The sequence below is a fragment of the Felis catus genome, chromosome X, assembly GCF_018350175.1.
Source record: "Felis catus isolate Fca126 chromosome X, F.catus_Fca126_mat1.0, whole genome shotgun sequence".
Lineage (NCBI taxonomy): Eukaryota > Metazoa > Chordata > Mammalia > Carnivora > Felidae > Felis > Felis catus.
The window spans coordinates 107889048-107913997 of NC_058386.1; the positions used below are offsets into that span (position 1 = coordinate 107889048).

At 46.4% G+C, this 24950-nt stretch overlaps 1 protein-coding gene across 1 annotated transcript; it reads right to left on the minus strand.

Moving 5' to 3' along the window:
• Positions 1-392: 392 nt before the first annotated feature.
• Positions 393-16753, minus strand: IGSF1 (immunoglobulin superfamily member 1). The gene is made up of 21 exons (XM_019824302.2): positions 16552-16753; positions 16351-16412; positions 13862-13998; positions 13686-13712; positions 12973-13254; positions 12326-12613; positions 10122-10406; positions 9602-9895; positions 8861-9139; positions 8402-8528; positions 6471-6541; positions 6344-6376; positions 5666-5956; positions 5097-5375; positions 4223-4510; positions 2823-3110; positions 2354-2641; positions 1871-2158; positions 1480-1758; positions 959-1082; positions 393-816 (listed from the first exon to the last, which is right to left on the minus strand). Exons 3-21 carry the CDS (start codon positions 13929-13931, stop codon positions 681-683), a joined length of 4017 nt encoding a protein of 1338 aa, XP_019679861.1. The 5' UTR covers positions 13932-13998; positions 16351-16412; positions 16552-16753; the 3' UTR covers positions 393-680.
• Positions 16754-24950: the final 8197 nt, after the last annotated feature.

The following is a 24950-nucleotide window of genomic DNA, read 5'->3' on the forward strand; positions in this document are numbered from 1 at the left end:
ACAAAGCAACTTTGTCAATTTCAAAGTTCTGCAGAGGGCTAATTCTGATGTTTGAAGGCAGGCATACTATGGACCTACAAGTAACAGGGTAAAAAGGATATACTTTCAATGTTTGCCCTCCTTGGGCTGAACTTGGAAGGAACATCGCCATTCATCCATTCATCCATCCAATAATGAGATGGAAAGACAAAAGGACATTCTACTCAGTGACAGTGTCTCAAACCAAATTGGGAAGTATTCTTTTGGAGCCTTCCCTCCTTCCCCACCCCATCCTTAAGCTCCTTTTGTGCTAGCAGCCCCATGCTCTCTTACTCTTCCATGGAGGTCAGTTCCAATACACCATTTCTATGCTGTAAGTAGACAACCGATCCATGGAAAAACCACTGCCATAGTTTTTTCAGTTAAATAGTGAATACTCTATTTATTCAGAAGATATGTTTTTAATAGAATTTCATGCACCAGTAAATCAGTACAGTGAGGAGTTACAGGGGTAGGGAATCTCTCTTCGGGAAACATCTCACCCTGTAAGAGCTCTCAACTCCCAGAATCCCTTTGACCCAGCTCAGGTGATTAGTGGCCAAGAACAGTAGATGGGGTTGACTCCTAGTATAATCAGTTGAATCTGCAGGTCTCTGAGGATAAAAGAGAGGAGAAGAAAGCTCTTGTAAATGAGAAGATTATTATATTGGGACTGGCAGTTCCACTGAGGTTTCCTGAGAGACTGATGAGGGAGAGCTGGTGTTGGCGCCTGGTTCTCCCTCTTGGTTACACTCTTCAAGGGCTATGGTCTGGTCTCTTCCATCTGTCTCTGAGTCCCTGTGTAGAGAAAAAGACATGACTAAGGGAGGACCCAAAACTGTTAACCTGAAAACAGGTTGTGTTATGGGGCTTAGATATTCAAGGAGCATTTCTCCAGCAGCCCTGGGTTTATAGAAGGAGGTTGACATGAGGCATTTACCTGGTTCGGAGTCGAGGCCACTTCTTCCACTCTATGGCTAGCACCACCCCCAAGGCTACAACTACCACCACAATCAGACTACTCCGGACAATGTTCCCCACAGTGCACTCCTGAGCAGCAGGCCCTGTGATGATAAAAGAACAGAAACCAAAGTCATGGAGGTTATCACATGTCTGTTCTCCTGACCTCTTTTGCCCAGTCATCTGGCCTACTCCAGGATTCACTTGGAAGCCGCGTGTTGAGAATGTGAAGGGGTTGGTAAGAGTCAGTGCTTATGCTGAGGCAGAAGCAGCTCTCCTTTTGGGGGGTAGAAGATGCCTTGAAAGTATCCTGCTCACTATCTGTGAGTGAATCTGAGGTCCCACCTCCCTACCATCCCTGGGAGAAAGATGGCCACACTTGAGGTCTCAGACTCCAAACCCTCCCACCTCCACATTTGGGTGGTCTCCATCAGGTCTCCATTGGTGTCTTTAGGATCCCAGGTGGGTCATGCTAAGATGATGGAGGGATTATCCTCTCACCTGCTGCCCCCACCAGCTCCAGGGCATCACTTGGCTCCGACCAGATATCAGGATAGGCCTGGAGGCGGTAGCTGCAGCTATAGTTGCCAATGCCTTTTCCTTCTACATTGTTGATGACGAAGTCCCCATCCTCTGAGAACTGCTGAGGAGCCTCTTCTCCATCATGCTCCAGGACAAATTCAACACCTGGCAGGGGTCCTCGGCACTGAAGGGTGATGTCCTTCCCTAGCTTGAACATAGTGCTGGGCCAGGCTGACAGCGAGGGCTTAGGGGGCTTATCTGCAACCAAACAGGACAACCAACCAGTATTAGAAGTGACTCTGAACCTGCTTAGGGCTAACTACTTTAGACTATAAAATCTAGACTATTACTGAGGTCTCTAGGACCTTACCAGTCACCCAGATCTCCAGGAAGTCACTGTGATTGGAAGCCGCAAAGGGAGCAGAATCCAAATAATAAACACAGCTATAGATCCCAGAATCTTCACCTCTCACCGCTGGCATCCAGAAGTCAGCCCTGTACCCGCTTGGCTTCTGTTGCTCCAAAGGCTCTTGAGTGCCCTCCTTCAGCAGGACAAATGTTGAGTCTGGAAGTTCCCCTTGGCATTGAAAAGTCATATTTTCTCCAGGGGCTACAATGGGACCTGGCTGGGCTAAGAGGCTGGGTTTGGGGAGCAAACCTAGAAAAAATTAACTACTGGTCAGAGAGAGGAAGCCACTTTCCAGTGTGCCACCCTTGGAGTCTGTTCAATAAAGAGGGAAGACTATTGCTTGCCTCTCCTTGAGCTCTTCAAAAACTATTTCCATGAAGTGTCTTGTGGTCCATTCTCTCCTCTCTATGCTCCCATGCCCATTCCAGAGCACCTTCCCCTTACCTGTGACTATGAGTTCCAGAGTGTTGCTAGGCTGTATCTTGATAGGGCTGGTCCAGTCAGGGTGGTAGCAGCAGCTGTAACGCCCTATGCTAGCACCAGATATATTGGTGATGGGGAATGCCCCATCATTACTGGTAGATCCCCAGAGCTGCACTGAAGTGGCTTCTCTTTCTTTGTGCAGAATGTACCCTACTCCATGGACTGGCCCCTGACACCAGAGAGTAACATTCTTCCCCACAGGAACCACAGAACTGGGCTCAGCAAACAACCATGGCTTGGGAAACGTGTCTAGGAAGAGATGGAAGATGGAAAGTAGTGAGTATGGAAACTTATCACTAGCTGCATTTACCCTTTACCTTTCTCCTTCTGGATGCAATGGTTCCCCTCTAGGGTCTGGCCTAGCCTTCTACCATCCCTAATCCCTACTCCAGTTGTCTCTGTCCCAGTCTCCTATCTTGTCTGTTCTTACCAGTCACCCAGATCATAATGGGCTTGCTGAGATGCGATCCCCTATTTGACATGGTTGTCTCGTAGTAGACACAACTGTAGTTCCCAGAGTCCTCTGCTCCAACGGTATGGAGGAGGAAGTCAGCTGAGTTCCCTGAGGTGCTCTGGAACTGTAAGGGAACCTGGTTTCCTTCCTGCAAGAGGGCAAACCTCATGCCTGGGAAAGCCCCTTGGCAGCGCAGGGTCACATTCTTTCCAGGAAGCACCACAGGACCTGGCTGCGCCAGGAGAGTGGGTTGCGGGTAGTATTCTGAAATTCAAGAGACCACAACATGAGAGAAGCCTATCCCCCCCCCCATTCTGGAAATTGCTTTTCTAGTGTTATTGTAAGAAACAGTATGTGTTCATCGTAGCAAATTAGAAAATACTGAAGGGGCGCCTGGGTGGCTTAGTCCATTAAGCGATTGACTCTTGATTTCAGCTCAGGTCATGATCTCACAGTTCATGGGTTTGACTCCCACATTGGGCTCTGTGCGGACCATGAGGAGCCTGTTTGGGATTCTCTCTCTCCCTCCCTCTCTGCCCCTACCCTGCTCATGTGCATGCACTCTCTCTCAAAATAAATAAATTTAACAAAAAAAGAAAATACAGAGAAAACCTAAGGAAATACAATTCTACCACTCAAATATAACCATTCTTTATACATTTCTCTGTATTTCGTTTTCATTTTTTCCTATGTGTACCCATATCATTGTAGCTGTAACGATTTGCATATTGGGATCCTACTGTATGCACAGTTGTGTAGGTTAACATTTTTCACTTAACTTTATATAGTAAACAGTTTCCTATGACGTTAATCAGCCTTTGAAAACTATCATTTGTAATGGCTGCATAATATGCAGCTGTCATTTCAAGGTCTTTTCCTTTTCTCTGAGGGCCATCCAGCCCACCAATCTCTGACAGACCATCTAAAGAAAAAGTGAACATTGAGCCTAAAGCTCTAGGCCAAGCCACAAAAAGATTTCAGAAATAAAGCAACATGAGCTTGGCCTTGGGGATTGGACACCCGCAACTGCCTTCCTTCTTTCCCTAGAAGTGAATTACTTGCCTCTCCCTTCTCCCCTCTCCTTTGACTCTTCTCTCTGTATCAATAATAATATAGTCAGCTGCCTTCCATGGACTGCTTACCATGTGCCAGGCACTTTCCTAAGCACATTCTTGGTGACTTTTATTTTATTTATTTATGTACTTGAATAGGCTCCACGCCCAACGTGGGGCTTGAACTCATGACCCTAAGATCAAGAGTCGCATGCTTCATCTTGGTGACTTTAAGAAAGAGCGCTTTTCCTCTCCTGCTGACAGCCCTTCCACCCACTGTCCCAGGGTCAATACTGTCTCCATCTGCATGCCCCCCCTCCTGACCTGTCACCACGAGCTCCACAGGGTCGCTGGGCTCAGACCAGATAGCAAAGTCATAATAGCGGCAGCTGTAATTCCCTCCATCACCAGCGCCCACTGAAATGATCAGAAAGTGAGCTGCACTGGCCCCTGGACTTGCCCAAGACCTGTCACTGGATGCTATTTCGCTTCCATCTTTGTAAAGAATAAAGCTCATGTGCTGGTGGGGAGTGGAGCAGTTGAAAGTCACTCGGGCACCAGGAGTGACCACAGGGCTGGCCCATGTCTTGAAGAAGGGCTTGGGGTACATTTCTAGAAGGCAAAAGACAAAACACAACACAAAACCAAATTAAGAAACCAAAAAGAAAGATAGCTAATATAGCAAACATTGATTTCTGGAAGCTGCTTTGTTTTCTATAGCCCTTCATTCACCAGTAGGTGCATTTAAAAATCAAAGCAAGTCCACTTTGCAGACGGACTTCTCACAGGGGACTCCTGACCCCCACCCCTCACCTCCTCGGATAGACAGCTAAAAGAGTGAACTTTCACTAGAGCTCTGCTGGTCCCCTGAGGCTCAGTTTGCCCATTTGGGCAAGAAGGGTGAATGGTACCTGTTCCACCTCCCTTGAATATTTGCTCTATATCTAAATAAGATAATTGATCTGAAAATAATTAGAAAACTTAAATCACCCTCCACAAACCCCAGCTATTAATAACGATTATGGCTATTAATATCGCGCAGCCAGAGGCCCCAGCACTCCCAGCGCCACGCCTGCCTGGCTCTAAGATTGGACACAGGCTCCTAGGACCAGCAGCAAAGTTTCTGTGGGGAGAAGAGTGTCTGACCCAGAGCTTTGCCTCCCCCCACTCCTCTCTCACACACCCTTTTCAGCTCTACCTTTTATGACAAGCTCCAGGGGCTCACTGGGCTCAGACCACTTGAAGGGGCGCTTTTCAGTGTGAGTACGGCAGCTATAATTGCCTTGGTCTTTAGCCTCCATTCTTTGGATTGTAAAGAAGGCTTCTCTCCCAACCGCACCAAGTTGCTGGACAGGTTCCTGCACTCCCTCCTTGTACAGAACAAACTCCATGCCTGCCAGCCATCCTTTGCACCGGATTTGCAGTTTCTGGCCCCGGATTGGGGGGGAAGCAGAAATGACAGGTTTGGGGAGCATGTCTGAGAAACAAAAATGGGGTGGAAAAGGAGGCCAAAGTTTGGAGGTGGACAGATGGGACACTTGGAGTCACTTTGTCAGCAAAAAAGAAATCCATCCCGCACTGGCCTTTGACTCTTCCTATAAGTCTGTTCCCAATCCCCTCCCCCATTTCAGGGCCCGTCCTCTCCTACTTGCAGCACAAGCCCCTTGGGCTCCAGGTCAGTGTGCATTATTCCCCCACCCTCAGGAACAGTGTTGGAGTCTCAGGGCACTGAGGATCACCCTGGGAGGAGCCTCTGCCTTTTCTTACCTGTGCCCACCAGCTCCAGAGCCTCACTGGGCTCTGACACAGCCATCTCCTCCCACGAATGGCAATGGTAACTCCCGGTGTGGCTCTGGGTCAGGGCGCCAAGGGGGAAGGCAGCCCGGACCTGCTCTGAGGCCGGGCGAGTTGCAATCCACCCGGTCCCATCCTTCAGCAACACAAACTCCTTAGTTGAGCCAGAAGGGCTTCTGCACCAGAGGGTTAAGTTCTTCCACGGGGCAAGAGGGAAGTTGGTCTCTGCCCACAGCTCGGGCTTAGGGGTTGGCATGATTATTTCTAGAAACAGCAGAGTTAATGAAGCCATCTTCCCTCCTCCCTCCCCTCCCCCCCTCTTTGCCCTTGAACCCCCTACCCAGATCACATTGCCTACCTCCCCTTTCAACCCAAACCCAAACTCTTTTACTTCCTTCTGCAGGTGCTAGGGGAAAGAGGAAGCTTATGTCTCAGCTGAGCCTCAGAAAAGCGCAGAAGCTTGGGAAGGGGGCATTTTGCAGGCAGAAAAGCAGAGTTGGAGGCCGAATTTTGCCAGCAGCTTTAGCAAGTGCCCCTTCCTGGCTGTCTTTCCCTCCCAACCAGTCACTCCCTGGCCACTGACACTGACACTCTGTAGTTATTTCGGATCTCCAGGAAGGAATGTCCCAGTCTGGAGCAGGAAAAACTCACCAGTCTCTTCTGTCAATACCCCATTGCACAGTCCTGCAAAAGAAATTGCTGCCAAGGCTCTGCCCCCTCCCGCACGGGATTCCCCCGGCCTTCTGCCCAGGCCCCTTCCCCACCCCCTTGTACTCACCACAGCAGAAGAGGACAGTGACTATGAAGAGCATGGTGACCCCTTGAGCAGTCCCCAGCAACCAGGCTTCTCTAGTGAGACCAGAAAAGAGACGAGAGGAACTGCTGGGGTTAGGGGGAGGGCGGAGAGAAGGGGGCGGCAATTTATGTCATTGGCTTTCTCACCACCCAATAGGGATTGGATTTGGGCAGGATAATGGGATATAATCTTTTCTGACATCGATGACTTTTCTTTTTGAGGACCTCACCACCTACAAACCTCTTGGTCTTTCATGACCCACGTGCCCCCCGCCCCCTCCCCCCTCCCCAGCCTGTATCAGGTGTCAGCTCCCCTTGGCCCCTGATTAGGCTGTTGCTGGAACTGAGTTGTCAGATGTGAAAATGCTTTTGTAACCCCAGCCCTCAGAACCCCTGGAGCTCAGAGTGATCGGCAGCTCTGGGTGGTGGGTGTGGGGGTGGAGGGAAAAATCTTGGGTGTTTCTCAGTCATCAAGTTTAAGTTTGGAAGCAGTTTTTATTATGGCAGTATTGGTCCTCCGACCGACCTGCCTCACCTGCCTTTGTTATGGAAGGGTTGCCTAGGCAGCCGTGGTGAATTACCGGAAGATTGTCAGTGCTGAGCTAAGCTTGTCAGAGAGTGGGATCTCTCTACCCCCACCCAGATTATGACTAGCAATGTGCAGCAGCTTTGGGTTATGGGTCCTGTAGAATTAGATGATATTAAGCCAAAATCCACTTGGCAATTTGTACTTAGAAAACACTGACCGCCCCCACTTCCTGATCACGAAACATGCTTTTCAAGCTGCTTTTTCTCAAATCTGTTTCTGAACCCATTCTTTGATGCGGTGGTCCTGAGTTGAAGTAGGGCACTTGAAGTCACATTTTTTCTAACTCCTGGCTTTGAGGTTACCCCCAGATGCAAGACTCAGGATAGATTCTAAGGACAACTAAGACTGGACCCCCACTGAGACCTTTTGAAAACTCAAAGGGTAGTGGTTTTTGCAGAAGATTTAGGGGGCTCCCTTCTAATTACCCAAGCACTCTATCCTTCAGATCCTAGTGGAAAACACAGACACAAATCATAGTCATCAGCCTTTGTGTATGGAATACACAAAGGCCTGTGATAATGGTGAGGGGGCTATAGCCAGGAACTAGGAGGTTGGGGGGGGACTAGATAAGGCATTCAGGGGCTGAAGCCCCCACGAAGCTGGGAGCTGTCATTTGTCTCCTTGTTTTTAAGCAGAATAGCTTAAGCACAGGCCATGGGGATCAGAGAGAGAGGGGGATGGCCCAGAGGACATCAAAAGATCATAGGAAATGGCAGGACAGCCTGTTTGTTTCAGAGGAAGCAGTTTGATGCCCAGGCCCAATCCACTGCCTCATCAGATGCCCATCTAGGTTAAGATTATACTCTCAGGATGCCCTGCACAGATGGTTGGAGGCCAGAGCAGTGGAAATACTGGTTTCTAGGGCAACTAGGATGGACCACAAGGCTCTCTCGCCCTTGAAAGCTAGGAGTAATGATGCAAAGTTGGGATGGGAGTTGGGTAACACCTGGAGACACAGGACAGCTTGGCTTCTTACAAGAGAAGAAGTTCAGACTAAGTTAATGTGGAAGACATCAATCATCTCTGAGGGGCTGAGATTTGGGTACTCTCCTGTTGGGGGGGAAATCAATGGATGAGGTTCTGATTACTTCTCATCTCTGAGAAGTATATGTTTCTCCACCCTCTGGCTTGGGTGCTGACCTCTCTGCAAGGTGAAAGAGAAACAGCTGGGATGAGAAAGTCTTGTCTTTGACAGGCAGAAGGTGGGGCATACAAAGGGTGTGACTCTGTGACTTGTATCAAATAGAGCATGCCCTGTGTCTGAGTCTCTGGGGAGCCTGGACTGAGCTACATTGAAGAACAGGAGGCTGGGACAAGACAGTTACCTGATTCTGAGTCTCCGACACTTCCACCTTATCCACAGCACTACCAACAGCAAGGCAACAAGCTGCATGAATAGGGACAGCCTGATAGCTTCATTCAGAACGTAATTCCAGGTGAGAAAGCCTGTGGCTAGAGAAGACCAGAAGAAGGGGCCTTGATAGAGAAAGGGGGAGGCGAAAACATTCAGGGGAGGGGTGGCAGGGGCTGGTTTCTGACGGTGAAGGGAAGGTGAATAGACGTGGCCTTCTTTTTCATAAAGAATGGGAGCTTTGAAAGTATCCTGCTCACTGCCTTTGAATGATTATGAGGCCACCCCAGGGGAGGAGTGCACAAACACAAGGACCTTAACTTATAAGCCCCTGACTCCCCTTTCCATAGCTTTCTGGGCACTGCTCTGGGATCCCAGGGCTATCATGACCAAAGCCACGGAGGGGCATATACATGAAGAGCTGTCCTCTCACCTGCTGGCCCCATCAGCCTCAGGGGCTCACTGCGATGTGACCAGATGTTGGGGTGTGCCTCTATGCGATAACTACAACTGTAGGTCCCTGTGCCTTTCCTTTCAGCATTACTGATGATGAAGTCTCCATCCACCGAGAATTTTTGGAATGTTGCTCTTTCCTCCCATTCCAGAGAAAATTCGAGTACTGGATGAGGTACTCGGCACTGGAGGGTAATTGCCTTTCCTAGCTTGAACACAGTGCTGGGCCAAGCTGACAGGGAGGGTTTGGGGGGCTTATCTGCACCAATCCAGAAACCAGAGTTAGAATAAGTGACCTTGAACTCAATACCCCTTCCCCCAACAAATGTTTCCCAGCTTCCTATTTGATCTTTTCTGCTTTTCCACTTCCACTAGATCAGAGGTCTCAAACTTTGTGCATCAGAACCTTTTGGCCCACTCCTCAGTGCTCTAAAGACTCTTGGGTTTCTACCTTCTCTCAGGAAGACCTGACACCTGTGAGTTTCCCCTGGCCAGAAGGAAAATAACTTTTCCAGGGGACACAATGGGGCTAGGCCATGCTGAGAGGTAGGACTTGGGTAGCAATCCTGGGAGAGAAAATACCTAAAGTTTTTGGAGAAAATTCCACACCACCTTCCTAGTGTATTTTTCCTTGGCTCATAAATCCAAGAGGGTATAGGGCTGCTAGCTCCTTCTTAGAATACAATAATGGTGATAAAAACACACATTTGTTAGCACTTGCCTACAACCACGAGCTCCATGGTGTTGTGTGATGTCATCCTGATGGAGGTCTTCCAGGAGAGGAGATAGAGGCAGCTATAGACGCCAGCATCACTGTAGGTCACATTGTTGAGGAAGAATGACTCATCGTCATCAGTGCTGGCAGTATCCAAGAGCTGAAGTGGTTTGTCTTCTCCTTTCTTATAGAGTGCAAGCCCCACTCCATCCACTGGCCCTCGACACCACAGGCTCATGTGCTGACCCATTTGGACCACAGGACTGGGCTGAGCAAGTAGCCAGGTCTTGGGGAAAGTGTCTAGGACAAGACCCAAAATAGAAAGGGCTAGTAGTCTGCCTCGCTTCCCACCACTAAGGGTTCTCTTCCTCCAGTCCACCCTTGGCAAATCCTAAGCCCAGTTGTACAAATTCTGCTCTCTTCCCCACTGTTAGCCCTGGCTGCATGACCAGGTTCTCCAGGAGGCCCAGAGGGAGTTGTATATACTTAGCCCCTAGCATAGATGAATGGCATTCCCCTCTCTTACCGGTTACCCAGATTTTCAGGATATCACTAAGGAGTGAACCCCTGTATGACCCATCATAGTAAAAACAGAGGTAATGTCCAGCATCATGGATTTTCAAAGCCCGAAAGAAGAAATAGGCCTCATTTTTTATTGGCCTCTTGCGGTAAAAGGATTTCTCCAAGTCTTCAAGCCTTATTAGGGCAAATGTCATTCCATAGATTGGCCCCTGACACCTGAGGCTCAGGCTTTCTCCAGGTGCCATAATGGGCCCAGGATATGCTGTCAGAGTTGGTTTGGGATAGAGTCCTAGAAAGGGGAGAGACCCTGAATTAGCAATAGGTTGAATCTTCCCTATTATCTTCTAGTTTTATTTTCCTAGTTTTTTCTAAAGACAGGGTGTGGTAGCTGAAGTTTAGCCTCTACTCTCTCTCCCTTCCTTGAATCTCAGCCTCTTCTAGGAGATAATCAAGGGCATGTCCACTTAGGTACTTCCCCGCTCACCAGACTTAATCAGATCCACCGAGCTCTAACTATGTATAGGGCTGTGTCTCCGTGGAATAGCTACATCTGTAATTGCCTGTATCTTTAGGTTCCTGGAATGCCAAATGTACTTCTTCCAACCACCCAAGAAACCAAACTTCTTCAAGTGTACTTTTGATGCTATCTTTGTAGAGCATGAATACTACTGCAGGAATAAAAATGGCTTTCGAACACATTAAGCCCAATAAGACCCTACTTCCAGCACAAGATAGGAAGAAACCAATAAGGAGGGATTGGCCAATAAGTCTTCAACCCAAAGAAATCTGTTAATGGGGCCACACCCTCTTTTCCATGTACTGTTCCCCTAAGGGAATGATACTACAAAATAAGGGGCGGGCCTTACTCCCATACCATTCCTTCTTACCCACTGCCATCCCAGGTAGACCCACCCATCCATTATTAGAAAGATCAGCTCTGTCATGTGCTCATTGAGCATTTAGGATGTAGCATTCAGGCATCATGTAGGTATAAGGGTTTACAAGTAGACACAGTCCCTGTCAGCAAAGAGTTGATGGCCTAGTGAGGGATACCAGTGAGTAGGTAACTGCCAAAGTGTATGTTAGTGGAATCTACTCTGGAAGGACATTCGTGCAACAAACATCCATACACACAGTTCAAACAGACAGTCTTTGTTATTTGATCCTCAATAAGAAGCTATACTAATGAAATTAACATCTACCATTTATTGAGAACTTATATGCCAGGCACTGTACATATATTATATTTAGGCACATCCTCACAACAACCCTGTGAGGTAGGCATTATTCTTATACCAATTTTGCAAATCAGGAAACCGAGGCACAGAGGGGCATCATACAGTAGGTTGTATAGATACCGTCATCCCATTTTAGAGTGGGGGAAACCGAAGCACAGAGAGGTGAAGTGACTTGCTCAAGATCACACAGGGAGGTGGTGTCAGAGGTTGAACTAGAAACCAAGATTAATGCTTCTAAGTCCGGGGTACCTTCTGTTGCGCCACGGCTTTCCCCAAGCCTATTGATGGGGATTGATGGAATAACTGATGCAAATGTGGCCAATTCTGTCTGAAAGCATCTAGGCCATGGGGTGGGCAAATTGGGGCTCGGGTGTGCGTCTGGCATTTGAACATTTTCGGGAGACTTCTGCTGTGTTTAGAGGTTGACTGTCTTATCAGATTTACATATATAGGACTAAAGTCATTTATGAAGCCATTTCTAAAATACGAACTATCACCTTTTACCATTTTTGTTTATTTTTATCACCAGCACTTGCACAATCCATTCTGTTTTCCACACTTAAAAATAATAATCACAAATACAACAAAAATGCATTTAAAATTTAAAAACCAGCTTATAAGACTGCAGTGGCAGTGCCTGGCACATATGAAGTGCTCAATAAATATTAGTCAAATGAATGAATGAATGCGTCATGTTCAATAAATACAGAACAACAAAGCTGTGATGAGTTGAAGCTGCCGCACACTTGGTTGGGCTCACTCGCTAGCAAAGTGATTGGCTCCCACACACCTGCCTTGTAGAATGTGGGATTCTAATTTGCATCTCAGTAAAATGTCACATGACTGTAGCTCAGAGGCCTTGCAGGGCCTAGGACCTGGCTAAGAAATGTAAATTCAGAAAGCCTGGTTCATCCAGCCATGATCCCTGGGACAACAATCATCAGACCCCAGCAGCCATAGCCGCACCCACCTGCCACAATCAGCTTCAGGGGGTTGCTGGGCTCTGACCACAGAGTGGGGAGCATCTGGATATGAGTGCGGCAGATGTAAACCCCTTCGCTCTCAGGTGTCATGTTGGCAATGGAGAATATGGCCACTGTCCCAGTTGGGATTTGGTAATCCACGGGCTCTGCATATCCCTCCTTGAACAGCATGAATACCAAATCCTGCAGCCAGCCATGGCAGAGTATGTTAACATTACATCCAGGAAGAGGGGAGGTCTCAGCCTGGATCCAGAAGATGGGCTTGGGCAGCTGACCTAGAAGGAGAGAATGAACTAGAATTCAGGTAGAGCAAGGATAGTGCTGCTCAGTGAGCAGCAGAGGAGAGTGCTACTTAAAGAAGACTTCCCTTTACCATCCTTATTTGCCACCCTTCCTTCTCCCATCTAGGGTCTCCCCTATGTTGAGAGCTTGCTCTCTAGAAATGTTCCAGAGACTGCAACCTCATTCTGCATTACCTATAAAGAGTAGGCACTTACTGTGGAATGCCTGCATGTATGCATTCATGCATTTGAGGTAAACAAATGAATTAATTAAACAAATCATGCTCTGCGAAGGCAAGTTTGAATTCCAGGAGCTGGAGTTTATTCTTGACTATCTGTCACTGTCTTCTTACCTGGTGCCTCCAACTCTAAAACTTTACTGGGCTCTGACCAGCCTGTCTCCTTCCAGTAGCAGCACCTGTAAAGACCTGCATTGTACTTAGTAAGGGCACCTAAAGGGAATGAAACTTGGAAGGTCTTGGAGGAAGGGCGGATCCAGGTCATCTGTGTCTTATCCTTCAGCAGCAGGAACTTGCTTGAAATCCGAGAGGGGCTTTTGCACCAAAGTGTTATGTTCTCCCAAGGGGCCTGAGGGTAGTTGGTCTCTATCCACAGCTCTGGTTGTGACTGCATCACTGTCATTTCCAAAGATCACAAAGATGTGAGTGGTCCAACACTCTCCCTCCCACAGCATGCCCCACAATGTCCCTTAAAATCAGCTGTGACCCCGATTCCTTTTTTTGTCTTCCCTCGGGGACAAGAGTGTCTGTTCCTGTGGGATATGGGATAGGGACCCCAGGATATTTGTTCAAGGGATTCAAGTGAGTTGGGGAACACAGCACAAGTCTGGCTTCCTTTCCATCTGAGGTAAAGCTTTTTAGTATTCTGTGGGAAACCAAGTCACGAAGTGAGGGGCTCTGATTCCCAACCAGCTCAATCTGGGAATTATCTTTGTGGTCTCAAGGCAGTTATGTCCAGGGGCCATGGAGGCAGCTGATGTCTCGGAACCTCCAGGAAGTGGCAGGTTCCTGAGGTGGTGCCACCTGAGGTGGCAGGACTCACTTACCTATCGATGTCATACCCAGACTCAGCCCTGAAAAGAGAGAGAATGGTAAAGGAGGGCCCACACACTGACCCCACCAACTCTCATTCCCCAAAAGTCTCTCCTCCCTCCCCAAGGTGTCCACTCATATGGGTACCTGTGACAGGATTACTTGCCCCTCACCCCTTCCTTGTACTCACGAATGCAAAAGAGCAAGACAGTAAATGTCCGCAACATGGTGGGTCGCTGCCCTGGCCGGTCCAGGGTCATGGGGCCTCTGGTGCTCAATGTGCACTTCAAGTCTGGCACGGTTCTGCCCCTCAGCAGGTGGTGAGATCTAAAAGCAGAAGTATTTTTACTCAGAGGACTTGTCCTGCCCCTCAAAGTTGAGTTTGAATCACTAAACTGCACTTGACAGCCCTACCTTCCACTCCTTCAGAGGCATGAAAGGTACTACAAGGTCACCTGCTCCTTTGCCCCACCCCCTTCTCTTCCCACCCAAGGTCTTTGCCGGCATCTAAGATGTCAGATGGGTTGAAATGTCTGTACATCCCTGGAATCTCAGAGGCCCAGAGGGCAAGTTAATCCAGCCCAGAGGGAGCCCATGGGATGATAGAGATGGGAGGGGTAGGGAATAATCTTTTTAGATTAGATAGATAGATTGATAGATAGATAGTCTGAGTTCTCCAACAACCTAGGAAAGGAGGCTTTCCTGCCATCTCCATTTTTCTGGCAAGGAAACTGAAGCTTAGAGAAGATATATTTAATTTGCACAAAGTAAAAAGATTAAATACTAAGGCCAAAATTCATGTTTACCTCCGATGCCAATACTCTAAAACCAGTATTTAAATTCTCCCTTTCTTACATTTACTCACCTTTCCCATTTCACACCATCCAGGCCCTCCCTTCTGTAGATTGCTTCAGACGCAGTATTACGCTCATTCTTATCTCTTGCCCCCCAAAGCTTGAAACTCCCCATCTTAAGTAGGTGTTGGAGAATCAAGGTGCTTGAGCTAATTAATATAAGGCGTAAATGATGTATTGGCTGCCCACAATTTATAAGCAATTTTGTTCATTGCTCCCAAGGATATAGAGAATTGTTTGAATTTCAGAGAATATGGTAAAAATATTTAAATTCAGCGAGGCCTTTTCATTTTCCAAAAACCCCACTACTGACCACATGTGCACAAGGTAGACCCTTTATACTTTCTTGCCTCTTCTCCCCCACCACACCCAAAGTATCCATTTGCCAAGGGAAGGTGTATCCCCACCACACACAAACTCAAGCTAACTCTCCTCCACCAACTCTCTCTATTCAGACTCTGAGGTACTGGCTGTTTAATCCTAGCTCAGGCTCCATAGCTCAGGGGTTAGAGCACTGGTCTTGTAATCCTAGCTCAGTAGAGCGAGGTAAAGGCAGCTCCCAGAACAGAAAAGGGGTGCTTTTGCTTCACCCCAACAGACCCTAGTAATGAAGCCTCTAATCTGCTCCAGGGCTAACACCAGGCAGGTTGGAGGAGCAGGAAAACAAGAAGATTCATTTTCAAACATCTGGGCTGTAGGAAACAGGTGGAAAGTCAGAGATCCAAGGAGACAGTTTCCTTTCGCCTTGTTCACTTTACATTGAAGAAGGATGCTCAAATTACCCTCTCTGGACTTTTTTTTTTTTCTTTTATCTGTGAAGTTGGGGAGAAACACCTACCTAGCGTTTTTGTTGTGTTGGATCAGAGATAATATATGTACAAGGCACACAGTAAACATTTCATTAAAAGGTAGCTATTTTTCTTCTTCCCCAAGGGGGTATTAACCTCGTGTGGCACCCTAACGATGCTCATCCCATCTCAGTTCCTAGAGCCCCTTTTCCCTGCTCTTCTCAGGGCCAGGCCCAGGCCCAGGCTTGAGTGCCACCCTGTTGCTTTGTTCCCCCAGGGCTCTGGGCCAAGATTTATTGGGGAAGCCAGGTTCTACTGCCAAGGGAAAGGTTCAACCTGGGATTCTGCCCAGAAATGCCATCTGAGATTCCACAGTGGCCACTTAGACCCCTAAACCAGGGTTTTGCCTCCTGGGGACTTGAGCAGAATGAAGGAACCTGAACTTCTCAGCATGGCTGACCCCTCCCCAATCACTAAGGATCCAGCCCAAATGAAGACTCTTGTGCCCAGGGAATTGGGAAACAGCCGCCAGCTTTAGGTTAATTGGCCACGCCCATTTGGGGGCTTTCACACCCCCACCCCCACCCCCAACTTCCAAGGACTAGCCCTTTTACCCTCTCCTTCTATTCCACCCCAAACACTTTCCCCACCCTTAGGCAGCGCCGCAGTGCTTTTGAGGGTGACATACCCGAAATGTCTAATGGCTCGCCCCCTGCATAGCTTTGAGGGCTCCAGGAATCAAAGGGGTTGGGCTCGGCGGGGTGCCGGGTACATGCTTCGCTAAGGGTTTGGAGGGAAGACTGAGAAGGAAAAGGGAAGATAATTACAGTGCCCAGAGATTCTCAGGGAGGCAAGGCTGGGATCCGTGGAGGGACGGAGAAAGGGAGGGATGAAGGGGGTAGCGGGTAGAGACTGGGGAGCAGTTTGATTTGCGGCAGTTACAGCAGGGAGACTATTTCGGGGGCTTTTGTTTAGGATCTGATGGCCAGTATTTAATCTTCAGCCACTGGGCTATGCGCTCATTTGCAGGTACTTACGGTAGTTGAAGCCCCGCTCCGACGTTGGAGATTCTCCAGTGAGCTCCTCCAGATGCAGCAAACTGCCGGGCATGAGAGGAGCTGTTTAAGGACAGCCCCTCGGGCTCCGAGCCCCGCCTCCCTCTCTTCCCCCGCCTGCTCGCCGGCCGGGCTGCTCCAACCTCCTCCCCTCCTTCAGCCTGGCTCTGGGAGCCCACCTACACCAACTCTGCCTGACACCTGCAGTCCTCTGATGGCCGGGATTTCTCCGCCCCTTCCAGCTCTCCGCCTCTCTCCAGACTCGCTGCAGAGGTTGCCCGAGCCAAATTCAGGCCCCTGCCCCCTCTCCTGCCGCTCTGAGTTTCATTGGGTCACGGTATTCTGGAGGGGAGAGGGCCAGCTCTCAGGACTGCCAAAGCTGTAGATCTCTCCTCTCCAGCTCCCCAATGCCTTTAAAGGGATCTCGGATCTTCCTCTGCCCATTTAATGCCCCACTTATGCATGCACGTCGCCACCACGGTTTAAATGCTTACTGTGCGCCTCGGGGCCCTGGGCAGCTATTGGTTCGAATCTTCATAGCAACCCTACAAGACGTGTTACTTCACTCCGTTTTACAGATGAGGAAACTGAAGCTCAGAGAGAGTTAAGTGAGTTGGACAGCCTCCAAAGTCCAGTTTGGGATAAAAGCCCAGGCTTTGGAGACACAGCAGTTTGGATTTCAGTCCAGGTTCAGTAGCTGAGTGACCTGAAGTGAGTTACACTGTCTGAGTCCCAGTTTTCCCATCTGTAAAAGAAAACAGTAGAAGCTAAGGTGGCGCAGGGCTTTGAATGGATAGCGCAAGTCAAACTTTCAGCACAGCATGCTAGAACATGGTAGGTGCTCCATCAATGGTAGCTGCTGCCGCCACTACTACTATTAATCTGTAAAGCATTCTCCAAATGCCCTAGAGGAACATGCTTTCAATGATGTAGACAACCTTCCACAGATTTCGTTGGTCATAAAAGACTTTTTGAAATGACAAATGTATGGGTAAGATGCTAACCACAGCTCCTGACATCTAGTGTATGATGGGATTAAAATGCAGCGTCCAAGAAACTCACAGATCAATTCATTGTCGGGAAGAAATAGCCTAATTAAACATAAAAGATTACAAATTATCTAGAGAAAAAATACTGCAATTTAAGAACAAACCATGTAAAAACCAAATAACAGCTCTTTTTAACAGGCAAAGTGAATATCATCTCTTTATGCATCAGGTAACAGCAGTTGTAGCTTCCTGGCATCCTCTGTTCCCACACACCATTATAAACTACAGATTATCCCTCAAGGAAAAGCATAGTCATATGAATGTAAACATATGTTTTGGGGGGCAGGTTATTTAACCTTTTCAAGACTCAGTTTTCTTACTTGTAAAATGGGGATAATAATTGTACTTACCATCACACAGAGTTTTGGGTAGGATTGAATGAAAATCCCCAGGTAAACCACTACATGGGGCCTGGGTCACAGCAAGCCTCCATTAATTCAAGGAATGGTTGTCAAGTATTTTCTTTGTGCCAGGCGTTGTCTTCCATGCTGATGATTTAGAAAGAATGGAAGTTTCTGCTCCTTTATTTGCTATTATTATGTTTGAGTTTCTGCTTCTAAGGAGTTTGTGGTCTAAGGACAAATAGTAATGGAAAACATGCCAGAGGAAGGGGCACCATTAGAGTCAGAGAACTGCACTAGGACAGACCAGCAAGTAAGACATGAAAATGCAAGCAATTTGCTGTTACTGTGGGCCTAGATGAGGGCGGTGGAACCAGTGAAGGAGGGGAGAGCAAAGGTTCCTGAAACATGTAAAAGATCAAATTGGCTCAATGTGATGATTGTTTGGAATACGGTAGTGATAGTTACTATCTGTCAGGATGGAAATATCCATGCCAATTTTCAAAACATTCGTATAGAAATTACTATGATAGTACCAGGGACTAAGTGCTTTATAAATATCAACTCATTTTCTCCCCATAACAACACTATGGGATAACTATCATTGTTGGCCCCATTTTACAGATGAAGAACCTTAAACAGAGAGCCAATTGAGCAAATTGCCTGAAGGCGACACAGCCAGCAAATGGCAGAGCCAGGATTTATATCCAGACAGTCTGTATATACAGTCCCATGTTCCTTCTTTTTTTTTTTTTATTTGCCTTGATTTTAATATATCTACAATTGGGTTTTATACAGAAAGCCTTTCTAAAACTTTTTATGCAAAGTAACTGAACAACTTCTTAGCTCTTTCAATCTTTCTTTTCAATGAAGTATAATTGATATACAACATTATATCAGTTTCAGGGGTACAACATAATGATTCAATGTTTGTGTGTATTGTGAAATGTAATCCCATGTTCTTAACCACTATCCAATGCTGCCTCTGCATTGGATGTTTGGAATGATAAAACTAAAAAAACTCATTAATTAAAATTAAAAAACAGATTTTACTTAGTAAAATAAAAAAGCAACAATCAAATGCATTGTTAAGAATGTAGAAAAAGGCAATGATAGTGTCCCCCTGCTCTTTACAAGTCCTTGGCTGAAGATTGTGCTTTGGACCAGCAGCCTGAATCTAGAGCCCAGGTTCCCCACTAACTGACTGGAAGACTGCAGAAGGTCCTGGGGTTGCATAGATAAGAATACAACTCGCTCTCACACTTGCTCTGGGACACTATGAGATTCAGGCCTCCTACAAGCCAACTCATTCAAACTACAGCTGGCAATTGAGACACGAGAAGTTTCATCTCTAGGCTACCTCTGTGGGTCTTGAAACTTGCAGCCTGCCTGAAAAAGGAGAAACACTGTCTGGCCAACCTTTCTAAAGAAAACTTGAGTAGCCCAATAATAAATATAAAGCTGGTGTTAGAGGCCAACGTAGTCTAGGGCTGAGACTTAGCTAGGATGGAGTTCTTGACCTTGGCTTTGCTGGCCTTCCCCCATCATGAATCCAGTGGGCCTATGGCTTGTGATCCTGAATCTTTCATGTGCGTGCGTGCGTGCGCGTGCGAGCGCGCACCCAGCCACCCACACACACACACCAGGAAATCTGGGATTCTTTCCTGGTTGATTACTCTAGAATCGGCTGGTATTAAACAACTCCTCCTTCAGGGAATGTTTAAGAATGATCAGTCTTATTCCTTCTGTTTTTACTTTATTTTATGTTTTTAATATTTTCAATGTTTATTTTTGAGAGAGAGAGAGAGAGAGAAAGAGAGAGAATGAGTAGGGGAAGGGTAGGAAGTCACAGAATCCCAAGGAGGCTCCAGGCTCCAAACTGTCAGCACAGAGTCTGACACAGGGCTCGAACTCACAAACCGTGAGATCATGACTGAAACTGAAGTCTGACGCTTACCCAACTGAGCCACCAGGCTCCCTGACTAGTCTTCTTCCTAATTGCCAGGGCCCCCCTGCCTCTCCATCCCCTTAAACTTGCCAAATGGACAGGAGAGGGCTGGTATGGGAGCTCCCAGCTTCACAGTCCCGGGGTGCGGTGATACCAGAAAATATTCCCGAGTCATACCCACAGCTTGAGCAGGGGGCTGGAATACAGTTTCTCCTGCAAAAGCTTCAGAATCACCTCTTCTGGATTAGGAGACAACTGGTAAAAACAATATTTTATTGAGTACATACTATTATACGTTGAAGTAAGTTGTGTGGTAGTGGTAGAACTAATGTGATTTGTAAGAAAGAATTTCTAAGCTCCAAAGACTCTCAGCTTAGAAGAAAAGAGCAACTCTCTTATAAAAGTTGTACTGGGAACCAAAGGAGTGCTAGAAAAGCTTCAAGAAGGTGGAGCTCAAGGTGAGGCATCAGGGGACACATGCTGCACACAGGGTGGTCTGGGGAGACTTCTCCCTGAGTCCAGTGTAGGATGAGGAAATCTTTTTAAAGCTGAACATGTCTTATAGTAGTCCAGGCAGGAGAAGCACAGGGCAAAGCCGATCTCTTCCCAATGATGTGCTTGAGCTGGTTGGCATTGGTCCAGGAGAGCTGAACAGGCGCATCTTATGTCAACCCAGTGTTCAGTAATATCAGGTTGGCAGCTTACAATTAGCCATGGCCAGCGAATTTACACCACTGAATAAGCGAATGCTACAAATCAGGTTTTTTGTTTTGTTTTGTTTTTCCTCCAGAGAGCTGTTTGTTAAACATTTACTAGCAAACCACTTTCTTTCAGTTTTATGTTTCAGGACAGTGATTCTCACTGGCAAACAGGAACTACCAAGAATCCTGACAATTTCCTTACACTCTCAAGAGAGCAATGAGCACTGTGGTCCCCTTGCCCTGCCCCCACATCACTGCTGTGGCAAACCGCCCTAGGATTGTGCCAGATCTCTAGAGTATTTGGTGCATTAAGAAGGCCCCTAATATGTTTTACGTAGTATGGGAAGGTGTTTTAGCACCCCTTCCCACTCCCCAGTAACCCTCAGTCACCATCCCCTTCTGCAATTGGGGAGGGTATGTGGAAGAGATAAGTAAGAAATTAAGGAGGGGTGGGGGAAGTGGACAACTGGTTTTCTGGGACAGTGAGGAGACCCAACCAGACAGGTTAGTTCCACCAGCAAGACCTGGGTGGGGTTTGAGCTCTGGAGGTAAGAAGTACCTCTTTTTGGAGGTGGAGGTGGAAGCTGGGGCCTGCCCACAGAGCTGGGGTTTCAACTTATCCTTTGTCAAGCATTTCAATTATTAAGGGCACGGTTTGGGGCACTAAGTCACTTCCGGAAGCTGTAACTGAGGGTATTTTCAAGACTTTGAAGCAAGATTTGTAGAATAAATCAAATGTAAGTGATGAACCAGAACTGAAACATTTAATTAGAACACACATTGTGAGCCACAGGGCATAGGTGCCTGCACGATCAGCCTCTGGATGCCTGTCACAGAGCAAACCAACAGTGTGATTACCTAGTTGAATTTAACTTAAGGTTAATGGGTGCGTAAAGAAAATGAGGTTTTGTTGTGCTCCAATCTAGCAGGGCCACAAGGTTCTGTTAGGCCCACGAAACATTTACCAAAAGGTTAACTACAATCCCACTGTTCTCCATACTAATCCTCCTAGCACCGCAGCGTTCCTTTTATTTATATGAGGAACAGCAAGAAGACCTGTGTGTGCTTATATGTTGTGTGCATTTGAGTACACGGGAGCAGGGGTTCAGGGCTCGATGTATAAAATGAAGGTGGGCTCTGAGGGTAGACTGCGAAGTATTTCAGTGTCCCTTTTTCCTGTGTTGGATGAAGATGATGGCCCCAGAAGGGAAGAGGCAGGCTTAGCCCACTGTCTGGTGTGGGCAGGCAGAGTGGCTCCCATGAACAGTTTAGGTCAGACATAGATGGGATGCTTTAAAGTGCCAGCACCAGGAAAGCTTTTTTTCTGCTTCAGAGCATAACTTGCCTCCACTGTGTTCAAACTGGGAGGAGAAGGAAGACAGGAGGGAATGCCACTTGGGAACTTGTAATGACTCGTCCAAAGGAAAGTATAGAAGTCAACAATTGGGTTCTTTTATTCCCATTCATTGTTTGATTAACCCATGATATAATTAAAGTTAAATGGAGATGTGTAAACAGCAAGAGCAACACAAATTAGCAGTTTAAGAACACATCACAGCAATATCATCCACTGTTCACAATCTGTTTCTAAAAATACCAGTTTATAGGCAATCATTTCAATGTACACACGTCTCTTTCAGTTCTACTTGTTTTTATGCTCTAGGATACTATCAAATTTTCTAAAAGATCTGAGTCCCTTTAACAGAGGGTGTGGGGAGATTTTCTTTCTGTAATAAGTCCGTTAATTTAATAAAGCTTATTGGTTTCATATTCACAATAAAATTATTTTTTCCTATTTTAGCTATCATATTCCAACGTCTCCCCATCCCATCTGCCCTTAATTATTATCTTACTGTATTCACGTCCTCTGTCTCACTTATCCCGCTCTCATCCCTTTCCTTTTTCCAATTGACTTTTCTCCTTTTCTCATGCAGGATAGACAGACAGACAGATAGATGATCAATCGATCGATACACTCAACTCAGTCAACATGACATCTGTTACTTCATTTTTCACTAATTACCCGTCAAAAAGGCAATTAATCATAAAACTAAGATCTACATTCTATTAAGAAACTTGGCTTTGTAAATCAATGTAGCCGCTTATCTCCAAGAGTGTCCTGTCCCTGGGCTGTAGCTATTTCCAGTAAAGCCAGTAGTTTCAGAGATCTAGGGCCAAATGTCTTGAAGTCATGTTGATTGTTCAAGCTTCTTCTCTCACCTTCAGATAGGAAAGATAACTTGACTGGATGGTTCTCTCAGAACTTTAGACCCCGGAACTTGAGCTGGTAGTAGATCTTGCTCCACTTTCTCTCTCTTCCGTTGTAAGGAAGACATAGGGAGGCATAGGCCCTGTCTTTACCTTGTTGAAAATCAGTTCTCTCTCTCTCTCTCTTTTTTTCTTGAGCAGCTTGTGAGATGTTTTCTTTCTTTCTTTTTTTTTTTTTTAAGTTTAAGAGCTATACAATTTTGTGCCTTGGACTGTAACTTTGAGAGTTATATTTGAGTGGGGACCTGTAAATTGTTTTTATGTGTAAGCTGAGCTCTATGCTTAGCTCTGGACAGTTTTTTTTCAATAATTTTCTTAACAATGGTTTTAAGGTCACTCTCATTATCTGTCCCTTCAGGGATGCCAGATACACGAGTATTATAACTCTCTGGTGTGTTTTCAAGATCCATTACCTTTTCTTGTACTGTGCAGAGCTGTTTGCTTAAACTTTTAAACTTTTGAGACTGAAGCTCAATTTGGTCCTCATTTGGACTTATTCTCTCTTCCATGATATTTACTTGGTAATTTTCCTGTCTTGGGGTTTCTTTCAACACCATGACCTGCCCTGTAGTCTCTGATGAGCTTTCCCTGTGTGCTTTTTCAAATGCCCACATGGTTCTGTATCACTTTCGGGGCAGAAAACATCAGGCCCCTCAGGTTGGCCTTTTCTCTGGGTTCTGCCTGCTGCTCCTCCAGGCCAGCTGCATGTCTTGAGCTCTCTGAGGTCCCTGGTTCCTCTGCAGCATCACAGTACTTCTTGCTTTCTCCCAAGTTTGTTTTCATTATTTTTCTCATGCTCTTTGAAGCTTACATAGTTTCTGCTTCCTTTTTTCCTGCGCTCAAAATTGAGGCTTCTGTTGGCTTTGAGGTGTTTCCAGAGCTCAGCAATTGTGTTTTGCACACAACTGCTCTCTCTGTCCTCGCCCCTGGAAGCTTAAGAACTGGGGGTCTTTCAGCTGAAATTCAACAGCGATTTGAAGCTGAAATCCTCAGAAACACTGTAAGAAAGTAGGGTATAATTAACTGAAGTGCTCCCTCCTAATAGCCTTGGGAGTAAGAGCTGCGCAGCCCTACAGGTAAAATAAAGAAAAACATAAATGCATAAATAAGAAATAAATTCACATGCGTATAAGTACACTCAATACCTGAATACATAAGTATGCAAACACACGGACAAACATAATACAAATAAAGGCACAAATACATGAACATGGAAAGAAAGATGTACATAAACTGAAACTCCTATATTCAGAATAATTTAGCTTCATCCTGACTGATGGTGGACAGAGTGTGTCTCAGATTAAGCAACTGGGTTCATTTGAATTATAAAGTAGAGGGTGAGAGGCGTTCATTTAAATGTTCCAGTGTTTGTGGCAAGAGACTTTGACTTTGTGTCAGGGGGCTTGAATTTCAGTCCTGGCAGAGCCACTTACTAGCTGGGCAGTCGTGTGACATTTGGCAAGCTGTCGAAAGTTATTTGAGTGTCTATCTCCTCCGTCAAATGAGTATTCAATAACTGTGACTTAAATCTGAATATAGAACTCTCAGCCTCAGCCTCACCACGTTGTTTTTTTTTTTTTAATATCTGTTTACAATGATATCTGGGGGTTAGGTTGGTGATGGCGGAGGGAGTGGAGACAGGACAATGATGATGAGGAGGAGATCTGAATAGGACTCAAATTGATACCCTCTCAGGTCTCATGGCATCATCATTCTTTTTGGACAATTGAAAAAAGATGTATTCAGCCAGATTATTACCCAAAGCATTATAAAAAGCAATGAGAGAGATGAGAAAGTAAACATGAACAATGTCTTCAAGATTATGATATAGGGAGGAATATATCCGCATTCCCAGCTAAATAGAATATAATGCAGAGCAGCTTTGAAAGATGCAGTGGCAAAGCATTATGGGAGCATAGAGGGGGAAATGGTTCATTCAGATCGGCTGTACTTAGGAGGTTCCTCGCCTAAGTTCTCCAGACTCAAGCATCCCCATCATTAGGCCTGGTTAGTGCACATATGAGGCTTTCTACTCCAAACATCTGCCCATCTCCCCAACGTTCTACTATGTGATTCATTTTATTGGGGGGGGGGGGAATACAAGACAAAGAAGTGCAAAGTATGGCAGCACAAGATGTGTGGAGAGTGGCTGGAAATGAGGCTAGAGACATGGACAGAAGCAAGTTTATTCAGGGCCATGTGTGCCCCGTTGCACTTTTTAGTAAAATTTCCTATTTGTGCCAAACTGAAAGGCCAGGTCATGATCCAAGTCTAA

Bases quoted from the DNA above. Each gene is read 5' to 3' on its own strand.
- IGSF1 (XM_019824302.2), bottom strand. From the start codon at position 13,931: ATGACCCTGGACCGGCCAGGGCAGCGACCCACCATGTTGCGGACATTT. The intron at 6,377-6,470 runs GTGAGTACAAGG...TTTCTTTTGCAG, and splicing joins CACTGTCCTCTTCTGCTGTG to GACTGTGCAATGGGGTATTG. The intron at 3,111-4,222 runs GTCAGGAGGGGG...CTTGAATTTCAG, and splicing joins TGTGGAGCTCGTGGTGACAG to AATACTACCCGCAACCCACT.